The sequence below is a fragment of the Scardinius erythrophthalmus genome (genome assembly GCF_964197995.2).
Source record: "Scardinius erythrophthalmus genome assembly, chromosome: 10".
NCBI classification, from domain to species: domain Eukaryota; kingdom Metazoa; phylum Chordata; class Actinopteri; order Cypriniformes; family Leuciscidae; genus Scardinius; species Scardinius erythrophthalmus.
In genome coordinates this window covers 12,483,895-12,499,140 of record NC_138230.1, presented here as the reverse complement: position 1 = coordinate 12,499,140, position 15,246 = coordinate 12,483,895, and the positions used below count along the sequence as shown (strand labels likewise).

Here is a 15,246-nt window from a genome sequence, read left to right as displayed (position 1 = left end):
CAATCATACTATTTAGAACCTACTTTTTTTGCAGACGTGAAGTAATTACTTATTTAAAATAAGTAGGGGTGAATTCAGGTTGATTGGGACACTTTTTCATAGTCATCTCAAAGGCAAAAAGTGTCCCAATCAACCTGAACCCTACCTACTCTAGAGTATGCGATTTAGGATATAGCCCACAATGCACTCTGATTTATAGTGTACACCCAATATATACTAGCTGATGCTGGAGTGTACATGATATGTGTGTTCTGATATTTCTCTTTTTTTATTTTATAAATTAAAATAATTTTAATTTTTTAATGTTTTTGAAAGAAGTTTCTCTTGTTCACCGAGGCTGCATTTATTTGATCAAAAATACAGTATAATATTTAATTATAATTAATATTTATTTATCTAATGCTGTATTTTCAATTGACTTTTAGTTTTTTCCTTCCTCTTGTTTCCCATGTAGTGAACTACACTACTGTTCAAAAGTTTTCTGCTCAATAAATTTTAATTATTATTATTATCAATGTTGAAAACAGTTGTGCTGCTTAATATTTAGATCATTTTAGTGTGTCCTTGATGAATAAAAAAGCGGTAAAATGCATGTAACACTCACTATATCTGAAATAGTGATTCATTGAATAAATGTGAGCGATTTCAGCAGGGCAACAGTGCTTTGGTCTCTTTCTCTTTACATGATTATGTGCATGTCAGTGTTCAGATTTGGGTTAAAGCGCTCCCTACGTCTGAGAATAGCCCACCATAGAAAAAAACAGCACATAAATTACCTATTTCTTCTCCCTACGAATCCATTTTGGAGTAATCTTTATGACGCACTTACACTGCTATGTCCTTCCATCGCTTTGATATTCTTGGATTCCCAAAAAAGGGTTATTTCTGTAGGCGCATGGTTATGGTTTTCATTAAGTTATAACAATATGTGAATTGCCCATTAGTGCTGCGCTGAAGAAGCTCTACAGTTCGTCCTGTGCCGTGCACCAGTCCGCGTGTTCCCAAGGCCCAATTGCTTGGAGTATGACTCCTCTTTTTCTCTCCGTCTCTTTTTATTCTCATCTCTGTCTCTCCCCCTCTCTTTCTCTCCTGCGCGTCTGTCTGTCATTCTGATTAGAGACGGCGGGGTCGTGCCACAAAGGAGAGGAGTGAAAGAAAACATCTCCAAACGAGGCCACAAACCAGATCTCTTCCTCTGTCTTGCTCGTTTTGAGTCATTTGCTTATGCACCAGCAAATGGCTGTATTCAGTTTTACACCCAGAGCCTTCTTCAAATTAACATCAATTACTGGTTGATGTCACTTTTTCCTCAAATGTTAATTGACGGAGGTCGAGAATTATGCGTGAAATGAATCATGGCTAATGAAAGACAAATGTTGCTTATTTATTTTACCATGGTTTTTGAGTAGTAAGGGTTTGTCGCGTTCTCAGTATTCGGAAGTCCCCGAAAATACGGTTCGCACACGAGAAGTCAAGGCCTGGCCTATATGTGCGTGTGCTCGCAAGTATAGCATTAACGCTGAACTGCTAATTTAGCACTTACGTGTAAATGCTTTACAAATGTCATCTACTACCCTTGAGTTTCCACTGACAACTGCTCCGGCTCTGACAGTGAGAAAGGGAGGCGGTATAGGAAAAGAATGAGAGATAAGGAAAAGAGAAGGCCACCTACAGACTAACATTCGTTTCTCACTCCAGCCCACATTTAGCACTCTCAATAACAATTGCATTTTTCTGAGTAAACAACCTTGAAGAACATTCTGCCACGTTCGATTCATATGCTATGACACTGTGACACTTTGCTTCGCACAAATAAACTGGAATGTCAACATCTGATGGATCCATCCCGGTTTCTGAAAAAGGTTATTGTTCTCTCTATAGTCAATAGCTTTTATTTATGGCTATTACATTTATTCTTCAATCACTGCCAACAATTGCTGGTCTTTTTTCAGCAAGTTTATCTTCAACATAGCATGTTTTTTTTTTGTTGTGTTTTTTTAATTGAATAACCTCTGGCTCTGAGCTGCTCTTTTATCACACAATGTAAATCATCAAGCTTAAGAAAATTACGGAATCATAAAAGTACACAGTAAAAAAAATATATATTTCATGATTTATCACAATGCGCTACTTTATGGTGCCAGAACTCCATCCATGTTCACTGTAAGAACAGAGCAGCTGATATTGAGTTCCACTTAAGAAAGAAAGAAAGACATTTGGGTTTGGAACAACATGACGGTGAGTAAATAATAACAGATTTGCACTCTCTGGGTGAACTATTATTCACTAGCCTAAGTGACACAACAACCCTTAATGCAAAGCTAATTTTTTGCAGTGTCAACTTTGAGGAACGCGAGACCACCACTGACGACAGCTTTTATTGGTTTTCGGTCTGTATCTGTGTGGGACAACATGTCATCGACACCTCGCTATGTTCGGACGGCGTTGGCGGTCTCCGCAGCAACGCTTCAGTGACGCCAGTCCCGGACAAACGGCGAGGGGGCGTGGCTACGTGGGCTCTCCGCCCCGACCTCCCCCGCTTAGCGTGGGCGGCCCCGTGTGGCTGGAAGAACGAAACACGACACCCCGATAGAAGAGGAGGAGGAGGGGGCAGACGGGAGAGAGAGAGAGAGTTGCACGGAGTGAGTGGAAAAAGAAAAAGTCCGTGGAAAGAGAGGGAGAAAAGTGGATCGGGCATTTCTGCCTTCTCGTTTGTTTTGATTTTGTCTGCTTCGCCTCGTGTTTCAACGTAAAGGCTTGAATATGCAACTTCGAAGCGTGTATGAAGTAATCAGGAGTTCAGCACGGACACGGTCCTCCTCCATCGGCACGACGCGCTCCGATATCTGACCGTAAAAGAGCGAGTCTGTCCGGCCACAAGGCAACAACGTCCTCCACGTTGGGGAGGAAAAACAAAACACGAAAACTCCAAACAAACCGGGGGAGGACGAGCGAAGGGGCTGGATTTGAGGAGGAAAAGTTTACAGAGGAGTTTTGTGTGCGATCCTGAGCTCGCCGAGAGGAAGAAGTTCATTTCATCTCTCTCTCTATCTTTCTCACTCACTCTCTTTCTCAGTTAGCTCGACTGCTAACGAAGCGGCTATACTCTCCAACATGAAGACCCCGGGCGATACGGGTAAGTTTTCCCACACAACAACAACACCAGGTCTGTTTAATCCAACTTTAGATTGCTGTGTTAAGAAAATCAAGAGGCTAATACCAATTTTAGTGAGTTGTTTGTCGTTTTTAGGTGAGTTTCTCCCTGCATATGCATCCCGCTAATTCTCTTTAGATTTAGGTGATGTGTTTGTAATATTCGTATTTAAAACAACTTAACTCGGACAAGTGTAAAAGTACGCGATGCAGTTTTGTTTTGAAAGGCTTGTAAAGTTGATAGTAAGCAGAGCCAGGTAACAAGTTAGCTAGTTGACAAAGTTAGTTTAAATGAGTTTTTGGTAAGTCGTCTGTTTTGTGTTGGCATTGTAGGACATTTTACAGTTTTCTTCGTCTAGCTGTCATTCTGTCTTTTTAGCTTACCCGAAAATAGGCATATAGGGATTAAAATCGATATTTGGGAACACACGAGTTTTCACAACTTTTGAGCCGTCCCAACTGTGACAGTCTTAGCAGCTGTGTTAGATGTGATTCACATAATAAACGTATTTATCACGCTTCCTGGTGCTTTACGCTTTATGGATAAATGTAAAGGTGTTTAAAATGGCTTTATAGCCGCTTGTGTTGATCCAGTATGGCATCCACCATTTGCGAGCAACTTTCAGCCATTTGGCCCTGAGAAAGTGGCATCCCATCACAGCGCCTCTCTGTGTGTGCTGGAGGATTTTACACAAGATATTTCACATTTCTGCTTTGTTTGTGTTTACTGTTGTGTTTTGTTCATTTATAGAGCGTTGTGTCTAAACGGGTTAAGTTAAACTTCATATGAATGCTTTACTTGCCTCCATGTCGTTAAATAAGTACTACTTTTCTTTGTTTACTTTGTATGGAGGCTCGTTTTGGTTAAGCTGACAATCACTTTTACTTGCTTGATCTGGTTGTTTGAAAAGCTAAACACACTTTTCTGTAGCCCTTAAATAGGCAGGAACATCATAAAACATTTTTTACTTTAGATTTTACAGTATGTTGGCTAATATATGAATAACATGTCAAAGATTTCAGCTCAAGTTACTTCTAGGTGAAGATATTGAGTTGATGCCAGTTTTTATACCAACTCATCTGAGTAGCTGTAATACCCTCAATTGCTCATCTATTATCTTAAAACTGTAGAATAAAACCGGTTGTGGTAGTCTTGCTTTGTAATCTGTGCCTTACTACCGCTTGATTCATAATAATCTGGTTAATATTCATCTGTTTGTATGGAAAAATGCTGCCAGTTCATGTCAGTTCAGCCTCTATTGGGTGTCTGAGCTCCACCAACGCTGAAGTCGTGGTCTTATGCATTAAACCATTAGCTAATTCTTCCATTCGTCCTCCCCCTCATTTGGTCTGCAGTATAAAGTAACCCTTCTTATGGTATGGTAGAAGTTTTCCATGTTGTGCGTCGTGTCTGGGACGCAGGTCTGCGTTTTCGTGTAGGCGTGCAGAGGTGGGGTTCTGCGCACGCTTACTAACTCATGTCAACTCCAAACAGATTGGGATTTTAAAGGTAACAGAAAGTATCCAATCTTAGCTGTCTTTAGTTGTTTTCATTGATCCAGGGTGTTCCAGTTTCTACAAGTGCATCATGGGTAAATATTCCCAACTTGTAGGTGAGGTACATTAATTCATTTTGACCATCACCCAACCCTTTAGTTTAAGATTAAACAGTAGGTAAACATAATTTGTACAAACGGAAATGAGCAGTACGGTTAGTCTTTGTGCCGTATCAAATGGTTCTTTTTAGGCAAGGTGTTCCCCGCCCAGGTCACCTAGGCTTTGTGTTGGAGCGATGTGATCGGCCCCTTTCTTTTGAATAGCTACTTTGCCACCCAAGGGATTAAGTAGTCACGTAAACCAGCTATTTTACCTGCCGGTTAATAGTATTGTCATGGTATAAAGTCACTGCCATACTGCTGTGATCAAGTTTGAGTTTTTTTTTTTTAAACCGTTATTTTAGTATTTTCTGTAACAGATTTTCGCCTAGATCACAGAAAAACTGTTTACATTGTATTTAATCCTCTGCTGCTAAAGTTCCAATGTGCTTCTGACTAGGGTTTATGCAAAAAGATACACAGTTGCATCAGTTGATTGCACTTTGGCACTCTGTTTGGCGTCAACTCTTGCCCAGCTAAGCACGATATCTGTCTGTCTGCCTTGTAGGCCAATAAGTGGCCTATTTTTGGTGCCTTTTTCCAATTGCGTTATTCATTATATCAACAGTTTGCCACATGTGGGTCTCACATCTGGAACCGGGCTCTCTGTTGTCTCTTTCAGTGTATGTAGTTTAAGGGACCCACATGGGCAATTAGCCAGCGCTTTGGGAGGGTGGCGGTGGGTGCTATTATTTTTTCAAAAGGAGGGTCTGGGTCAGGGTGGCTGAGCGTAGGTGTTGGTGTATAATTTCTCTTTCGCTGCAAGGTATGATTCAATGTTCCATTGGCAAGAACATGCCATGGGAGTTTCTTTTTTGTGAGGAACTATTTGGATGTTTTTTTGCATATAGTTTTTTGCTTTTTTCCCTCTGTGTTAGCATAAGTAGTAGTCAGTAGCTATGTTTCCATCACCCTGTTATTATGCGCGTTGTAAGTATTGCATCGGAAACGTCAAAAAAAAATAAATCCCTTGATTCGCAAAAAAGTTTTTACGCTAACTTGTGATGGGTTTTAACTTGTGCGAAAAAGAGTTAATGCAAATAATGGGAGATGGAAACGCATTTGCCGTATAAATTCTGACGTAGCGAACATTAAACCCACGTGACTAATCGGCTGTTTCGTCATGATGGGAGTGCCGGCTCATTTTAGGGAACCAGGTCATTTGGCTCAGCTCAGTAATAAGAGGTAAAAAAAACAACGTATAGGCTAAGTAAAACCATCAAACACTATTACACGAGTATTGAACATTTTATTTATATTTAACCATCCAAAATGAAACCATTCCAAGCAAATCACTCTTAAAACAGAACACATTTATAAGGTTGTTAAAGGTTGTCATATCCCTCCTCGATATGATAGTTTTACCTTACAAATTCTACGTTCTGCCTTTGTTGTCTATGTTTTTAAAGTGCAACCATATTGCTACTTCATTCGCATTTGTTACTCATCTTGTTTTTTGACCCGATATTAAGGATGATCTTTTCGCCACTCTGCTCCACCACACGCACTCCATGCAGTGACTGTATGTTAATGTGTTGCCTTGTGTATGTGCGTGCGACAAATCGAGAGCGGTGAGGTAATGTCATCACACCTGATTGCACGCACACACGCATCAAAATAACATTCAGCAAGTGAACACTTGACGTATTATTGACTTGTTTACGAACGACACATCACTACAGTTTCCCCTGATGGTGTTATATTTAATGTTGGTTACTAGGTTAACAATACCACGTCATCCGCTTAAACAACTTGATGGAAACGCACCTTGATGGAAATTCGCATGTTTTTGTTTTTGCAAACTTTGAAAAGATTCGCTTCACGTTTGGATGCAAACCCAGCTAGTGAGATATGTAGCAGTTATTGCTGTACTAAATTCATCCCAAACCCTTCAGTTTTTTTAAATACAGCTTTTCCATAACAAACCGTCTAGTATGGAGAAACCTTTTGTTTCTCTGTTTCAAATGTTTTGACATGAGATTCTTTGCAGACAATTGATCTTACTTTTTAAGTTAACATATCATGTAATCAGGCTTGCTTACTTGTATGATTTAGACTGTCTAGAGTCACTCAGGAAGTGTGCATTCGATTGGTTAAGGTGTTTTATGTGGCTCTGCAGATTGGCTGTGTTTCCTGGCCTGTGTTTTTTCCTGGAAACATGTATAGACAAACCTCCAACCAGCTGCACAGCGAGACTGATATACTATGGTTAGACCTATAGTGGCATATGTTAATTTACTTTCTCCCTTGAGCTACCTTTTCAGAATATTTAGAGAAACAGAAGTGAAGTGTAGATATGAACTACCAGATGATTTGGACCTTTCTTATTGCATCTTTAGACCCCCCCCCCCCATTAAATAGGCCCAAGAGTTAGTATTTTTCCATTTGCATAAGAGTGACTTCTGCCAGTGCTAAAGTTAGTTACATACAAACCTCTATCCTAAAAGTTCTGCTTAAAATATCATATAGTAGGAAACTTATCATGAGCGCCTGTTGTCATAGGAAGTCCCATTGGGTTTGTCCAAGGCATTATCTGGCATGGAAAGATGGATCCAATCACTGTGACCTGAATCATGTCTCATCTTAGTTCAAAAGGGCTGGATATATCTCTTCTTTTATCTTTTTAGAGTCAGTCTCGTTTGCTTTCCTGTCTGTAGTCTCAGATCAATAGCTTGCTGAGTCTGATTCAGGCTAGTTTTCTTGAAATACAGGGTTGGATCTTATGATGAGCAATATGGTTTGTAATGGTGTGATCAGCTCATACGACTAACAGCACACCTTTCTTTAATCTGCATTTCAAACCTCAGGTGCCCATGTTTCTTATGCCGCGCAGCTGGATCTTTGTGCCAAGCAGGTTGCAACCGAGGTTTGAGCTCAACCAACTTGTGGAGTGTTGTGTCTAGTGGCGACCACGGTTTGGTGGGAACTCTGAGGTTTTGTCGAGACTGTGGCTGACAGTTTTCCCCCCGTGTGTGTTTGTCTGTGTGAGCGTGTGGCTTTGGCTGTCCTTTTGGTGTGTGTGTGTGTGTGTGTGTGTGGTCACGCTCATGTAACAATTTGTGAGTTTGTGATGTGTATACTTTCCTTGACATTTTCAAGAGCATTCCCCTTTGGAGTTTATGCCCAGGCTTATGGTGAGGAATGTTGTGAGGTGTTAGGGAGCATTCAAACGTTTATTTTCAGTTTTGAACAATCTGAAAAAGAAGAACGAGGCAAAAAAGAAACTGCTGGGTTACTAGGTTGGGAAAATTTGTTGTTGCTGTCAGAAAATGCTCCAAATCTGTTTTTTTGTGTCACTTATATTGCACACTGCAGACACGCAAACTATGGCTAATAATCAAAGACATCTGTCCAATCTCTTTATCTCATTTGAATGATTGCAAAATCCTATTTATCGTAATAAATCAGTAATTTTGGATTGGTCATTTCAATGAGATAGTTACATATGATACAGTTCCTGTGCAAATCCTTGTTTCATGCTCTCTTTTTTGTACAGAATATTTGCGACTGTTAAAGGAATAGTTCACTTAAAAATGAAAATTCTGTCATTTACTCACCCTCAAGTCGTTTCAAACCTGCATGAATTTCTTTCTTCTGTTGAACACAAAGATATTTTGAAGAATGTCATTAACCAGACATTTGATGAACCCCATTACCAACATTCTTTAAAATATCTTCTTTTGTGTTCAACAGAAGAAACTCATACAGGTTTGGAACTTGAGGGTAAGTGATTGACCATTGCCGAATTGATCATTTTATTGGTATATATAAAAAGCGGTTCCCTTTAATAGCTGTAATGTAGCTGTTTCTTCATAGTTTGTAGTGAGCTACGTTTTCCAGAGTTCCAGCTTATAGTTTGGTCACAGTTTCAACGTAACTTCCCTAATCCAGCTTTTGTATTTTTTGATTTTTTCTTCGATAGATTATATTCCTGTATTAAACTATTGTTTTTGTATGTATTATTTTTTGTCACAAATATAAATCAGAGTGATTTTGTGACAGTGGCGCACCCCTTTCCCGTAATATGGTTGTAATGAAGACAAGAAGTCACGGTTGAAGTGTGGGTTTTGTGTGTGTGTGTATATGCAGCACATAGTTTATTAGTGGGGCCCAGACCCCCCACATTCCACTTTAATGGCTGCTGTCTGTGTTGCATTACACACACACACACACACACACCAGCCTACGCTCAAGGAGGAGGCACACACACGTTCCTAATTCTCACAGTTGCGCGCTCTCTCCGTCTCTTGAGCTGCCATCTTTGTGGTGACGCCACTTTGACTCGCTCCCACTTTTATTTTTATGCAACCAATTTATTTTTGCAGGCAGGATCCAGTGCCGGTGCAGTATGGCTGGGAATAGAGACAGAGAGGAAGAGAGACAGTGATCATGATTGATACTACATACTACGCAGGTTCGGTCTTGGCTCCTGATCTGAGTCACGGAGGTCTGCGTGGAGGAGAGAGTGCTTTCAGAACCTGTCAGTGGGTTTCTGATTCCGTGTAGGCCACTGAATGTGGCGGTGGAACTTTCAGCCACTTTTGCAGAACAGTGGAAATTAGAGTATTAAAAGGCGAAATTATTTGCGAAACGAACATTTTCAGTGGCATTCTGATGTCTCATGGTGCTTAGGTGATTTCCAGACCCTTAAACCATGTGGTTTCAAGTAGAACGCCCTATAAAGTCGTGCCGGCCTCAATGGGACATTTAGCCTAATTCTAACTTCGTCGAGAGCTAGTGACTGTGACTGACATGTGGCTATGCATAGTTTGCGGAGGCCTGATGTCTGTGTGCTAATGGAAAGCTTGTAAATGAAAGGCCCATTAGCAGCGAGGGAAAGGATTGGCGAGGGTTTCTGGTGCTGCAGTCTTGGCCCGGGGTGGGAGAGAAAACAAGGAGCGACCGTGGAGACGGCGTTCTAATCCCACAGCTGGAGCCACGCCGTGTGCCGCCAGCAACTGTGTGTGTGCATGTGCGTTCGTCTTTGGAGGAAAATGAAAGTGAAGACTGAGTCTAGAGACCTAACCACAACACAGAACTTGAAAAGAGGCAATCTATTGACTTCTCGTTCTCTGCCCCACACCACCACCTCTTTTTCCACTCCATCATGTGCTTGATCTCTTTTGTGATCTTACGTTCTTGCTCGTTCTTAATTCCAGATGGGTGGCATCGGCGTCGAGTGCGCAATGCTCTACAGTCATTGTTGTACTCCTCGAAATAGTGTCTAGGAAACTACGTAATTCTACACACTGATATGGAGGTGGAAAGTGGAATTAAAGTCAGCATGAAATCAAAATAGACTCCTATTTACTATTCTAAATACGCACTCCTGGTCTTAATGTGCTTGATTGTTTGTACACTTTTTTTTTTTTTTTTTTAAGTTAAGTTTTCTCATACATTTTTTAACTAAATCTATAAGAGATGGCTAGTCAATTAGTGAGGTTGACTATCTTATCTAGATTTTTTCTTTTTAGATTTGACATTGAGTTGATTCTCAAATTATCATGCTGTTTTCCCACTTTTTTGACAGTTAGCACAGAAAAAATGTCAATGCATCTTCTTTCAAGAACAGATATCTTTGGTCATTTGCAGTTGCTTTTTGAGCGTTGCATTTTTAAGAGTGTATTGCAGAAATTAAAAGAGCCTAAATGGTTTTATTGCTCTCACCTAGCTGCTTTTTGAGCAGGTTTGCCTTAATTTTTGAATATTGTTGAATATTTTTTAAGTAAAATTGTTGGCAAATGTCATTTTTCATGTTGACTATAAAGTTAAGATGCAAGTCGTAGTCGTTGCTTGCTGTGGTTGGTCGTTAATGGGGGAGGTTGAACGCACCAAACGTTGCCTCCAGGCTCCCCATGGAGATATTCAGACACCTAGTCTCCTGTCTGCCACACTCTCACACTCGTTCGCTTTTCTTTAGACATTCCACAACACACACACATGCTTCTCAGCCAGGTCACACACATACAATCTAGAGAATCACCTGGGGCCCAGATGACTGTCTCCTAGTCAGCCTTTGGGTTTAATAGTGCTTTCTTGCTGTTGATGTGGACCAATCACAGCTCTCAGCAGGGTGCCTGGGCTTGAAATCAGACAATCACATTGCCGTTTCACTTTATCAGACGTTGCATCATTGGCAAAATGCAAGCTTAGGTTTACTTCAATGCTGGCTCCACCCGCTACTTCAAATACGGCACTCAAGGTTTGAATGATGCTGTTATGACAACTATTTTTTTAGTATATCTGAGTCAACATTAGGTAACTCAACTGATTTTGCATATCAGTTGAATACCCATCCCCCAATTGAAAGGTAAATCTCACAATAGGGTCATCAACTGAGAATGTCTTCAAACATGTTGCAACATGTAGCTGAGCTTTGTGTTAAATGCTATATTTTAGACATTGTTGCTGCAGAATTGTCTTAAATCCTGTTTTCGGCATCATGGAAATTGCAGGGTTCACCAGCGAGTACGCCTCGTTTTCAGCACGACAAAAACTTGCAAGGTTTTCCATTGCTGCAAGGGCTAAGTACGGCGTCTATCGCAAGTTGCAGCCACGTGGAAATGCCAGTAATAGAACAATGATCTCCGACAACTGGATGAGGAAGAATCAGAATCAAAGCCCACAACTAGGAGGGAACACCGTAGAGAATTTAGTAAGCTGTCTTCTGAACAGGCCAATAATAGTGAACGGGCGAGACAGGCGCAAACCATGTTTATTGCTCAGCTAAGTCAGTTTAAGTTTGTGTTGCTGTTTTCGGCCACTCTTGAGAAGAGTTCTCCTGGTCAGTCCTGCCCAACCCTGTATAATCTGGCATAGGCAGGGTGATGGCAGTTAAAATTAGCTGCTCTGAATGAGCTTTGAGCATCAAGGAGAAAACGCTGAGCTTGATGATTGTAGCCAGATTCAATCTGGCTGACTTCCACCTGCCCTCTAAGACCAGAAGGCTGAGGTTCACTTTAGCATTACCATGCATAGAGCATCTCAGATTTAAAGGGGAGGTTCACCCAAAAATGAAAATCCAGTCATCAATTACTCGCCCTCATTTTATTCCAAACCTATTAGACCTTTTCTTCTGTGGACCCCCAAAAAAAGATATTTTGAAATGTCCATGCAATAAGTCAAACGTTCTTCAAAAAGTCTTCCTTTTTTCTTCAGGTTTGGAATGAAATAAGGGTGAGTAATTGATGACAGATTTTATGGGTGGACTAAAAAGAACATCCACCTATGTAGAGGCAGCATTAAAAACATCTAGGTTGATCTTTGTGGCGTAGAGACGTCTTATCAGGTTTTTTTTGTGGGGGGGGGGGGGGGGGTCCCCCTATCTGGAACCGGTATCTGGAACCGGAAAAATCAAGCAGATCTGCACTGGTTTTCCTCTGATTGATCTTTTGTGCCCATGACTAAGTGCGAACAGAAGTGGGGGAAGGAAAAGAAATCGGTTAAAAGTTCATGTAGAAGTGGCTCCCTGCAGGAGATAAATCCAGGATGAAAGCTTCACTGTGATAAGATATTAGAAACCCACGTCTTGCTGATAAAACGTAATGCCACTATCACCCTTGCAACCTCGGCGATCCTAATGACTTTTGCTCGGCTGCCTGAGCGAAGGCCACTGGAGTGTGTGATTTAACACTCTGATGAAGAGAACATGATGGCTGGGAGACTTTTAAGATTAAATCGTGGAGATTTCACATTACCAGTGAACTGAGAGGTTGCTGTTTTCTGCTTCTTTTTAACTTTTTTTGCTCTAGTAAATCATGTTTTTAGTATCTTCCATTGGATGGATTTATCTTTTTGTTTTCTTTGAGGAATATTGCAGACCAACTTAGGTTTCATATTGATTATCCTGTACTCTTAAATTCTTGAACTCTTAAGAGGTTGCATCAAGCATAGGCAGGCATATAATTATTTCATCTAATAATATCAAAGTAAAACTGAAAATTCTCACACTGTAAATGTTTTTTTAGTGCATTTTCATTATTAAAGGTATAGCGGAGGATCTTTCCAAATTTTAGATAAGACCCGCCCTCTCCACTTTTTGAAAAGTTTGATTGATTCACCAGAATGATTGACAATTAGGAGGACCAATAGTTTAGGTTACCCACCAGGAAGTAAAACATCCTCCGCTATACCTTTAATGTAGACTGGTTGGAAAAGTTTAAAATTTTGTATCAAAAAACATTAAATTGTGGTAATTTAAATTGGTTTCAAGTACATGGAAATGTGTTTAGTCTAAATGAAATTCATTCATTCAAAATCATTAATGATAACAATTAAAAAATAAAACTGAAACTAAACTTTTTTTACTGTTTGTTAATGATATTAGCAACACTGAGAATATCATGTTTACATGTACAACGGATCAAACATCAGGCCATAAGCTTTGCACTTTTGTACACTTGAGTATTTAAACATTTGCTTTTTATAGCAAATCCAAATTAATGCTTGACTGACATTGAACTTTTGTACAGTTAAAGTGTTGATTTTATAGAGATAATACTGTTCGTTTCATACCAGCTTAAATTTCAAATATCAAGCAAGTTTTGGAACAGTGCCCAAGCAGAAAACTGTATAGTAGTCCTCAGAAAAGTAAAAAATGCAGGTATTATGTTCATTTTACATATTGAATTGACATGCTTCTCAGCTGAATTTGTGTGTGTGTGTGTGTGTCATATGAGGTACATGATGTAGGCTAATGTTTCAAAGGTTTTTGGTGATACTCGCTGGCCTGGTTAGCGAGTGCACGAGCAGTTCAGGAGACCTGCACAGGCCTGTTGGTAAGGATTGTTTGGCAGACGGCCGTCGCAGGCTGCTCCTCATGCTCGGCAGTCCTCACATAGCAGGAAAATTGGCCCAGAAATGCACCCTGCCTGACCATTTATGGTTGATTTAATCATATCCCTACGAGGAACTCCCCTGTGACGCGTCTGGTTTCTGTCTGGGCAGAGTTGGCCGTCGCACTGTGGCGTCCCGGACATCTGGAGCGCTGTCTCCACCGCCTTGTGCCGGTAACTGGAGTTTTTGGTCTCTCTGGTGTTGACATGAAGATTGTAGACATGAAAATAACAGCTACTAGATGTTTAGCTTACGGAGCCACAGCTGTGAAAGTATTAGACATGGCTAATGGCTCCTCCTTGGCGACGGCGTTTGGGACACAAGGTACTCTTCAGCTTCTGCCTGGGTGGGAAATACCCACACGATGTTACATGGGTGGCTAAATGACCTCGCGTTACGCAGAGGATAATGCGTGTAAATGAAATCAAACACTTGATCCCTTTTGGCCTCAGTTCTCTCGTATTTAGGTTAAAGTGTTCCCAAAACACCTGTCCAAGTGCGCAATATCACACACACTTTAGATCAAGGAGACAGATTATCTGTATTGTGACTATAATGTAGACTGTTGGCACAGGGTGCTTGTTGCATTATTTTCATACTGCTGGGTTAGTGTAGTCTACGGTCTTGTGGAAAAATGCAGATGCTTTAACGTTTTTCCAGCAAGTAGTTGCTGTCGTACCGTTTTTATATTAATAGGGTTAGGTATTGTTTGAATTTTAAAAATTCCAATTCTGCTTATTTTGATTCCATTAAGGTAAAAAAATAAAATAATATTTTATATATATATATATATATATATATATATATATATATATATATATATATATATATATATATATCTCATTCACATTTATTCTAAGTCTCATTGCTAAACATTTCATTGTAGCTGAATACCATGAACAAAAAATCAACAGGCTAAAGAACACTTACACAATGAACTGTTGCCTGTGGTTTAAAAATACCATAGCAAAAACAACTAGAACTAATAAATTTCAAGCATGATTAAAGTCAAGTAAACAGTAATTAGAAAAGATTAGCAATCGCTCTAATACAACTGAACAAAGATATGACTGAAATAAAAGATTTTTAGGTATTCGGGTACAGAAACTGTAATAAAATGTAAAGTAATACAGCAGTTGTATTAGCACCAAAGAGTATAGAAGCCCAAGAGGCGAAACTCAATAGAACGCTCCATAGCAACAGTTGCCCCCATGACGTGACGGCGCGGCCGCCATTATGGACTGAAAACTGAAGGAAAAATAATGGGAGTCAATGGCACTGAAAAACTTAACATAACAAAAACTTAACATAACTTAATTTTTTCTGGCCGTCATATCTAAATATGAAAACAATTTAAAATGCATTAATGAGGATGACCGACGTTAAATGACAGAAAATATACGTATGTGTTGGTTAGGAAAATAGTATTTTGGGACAAAATATTACTATAGAAGTACTATAAGACTACTATAGAAATACTATAGCGGCTCTAGGATATTATAGAGGTATTACAGAACATAACATACTTCTGTGATGTTCTGTAATACCTCTATAATATTTTTAAGCTGCTATAGTAGTCTTATCGTACTTATTTAGTATGTCC

General features: G+C 39.9%; 1 protein-coding gene across 2 annotated transcripts in view; it reads left to right on the top strand.

Moving 5' to 3' along the window:
- Nucleotides 1-2,184: 2,184 nt before the first annotated feature.
- Nucleotides 2,185-15,246, top strand: part of erf (Ets2 repressor factor) — a 30,908-nt gene continuing 17,846 nt past the window's right edge. For both annotated transcript variants that reach the window (XM_081377402.1, XM_081377401.1), the window contains exons 1-2: nucleotides 2,185-2,238; nucleotides 2,336-3,136. In XM_081377402.1, coding sequence (XP_081233528.1) covers nucleotides 3,115-3,136 — 22 coding nt within the window. In that variant the 5' untranslated portion in view covers nucleotides 2,185-2,238; nucleotides 2,336-3,114. The remainder of the gene's footprint in view (nucleotides 2,239-2,335; nucleotides 3,137-15,246) is intronic.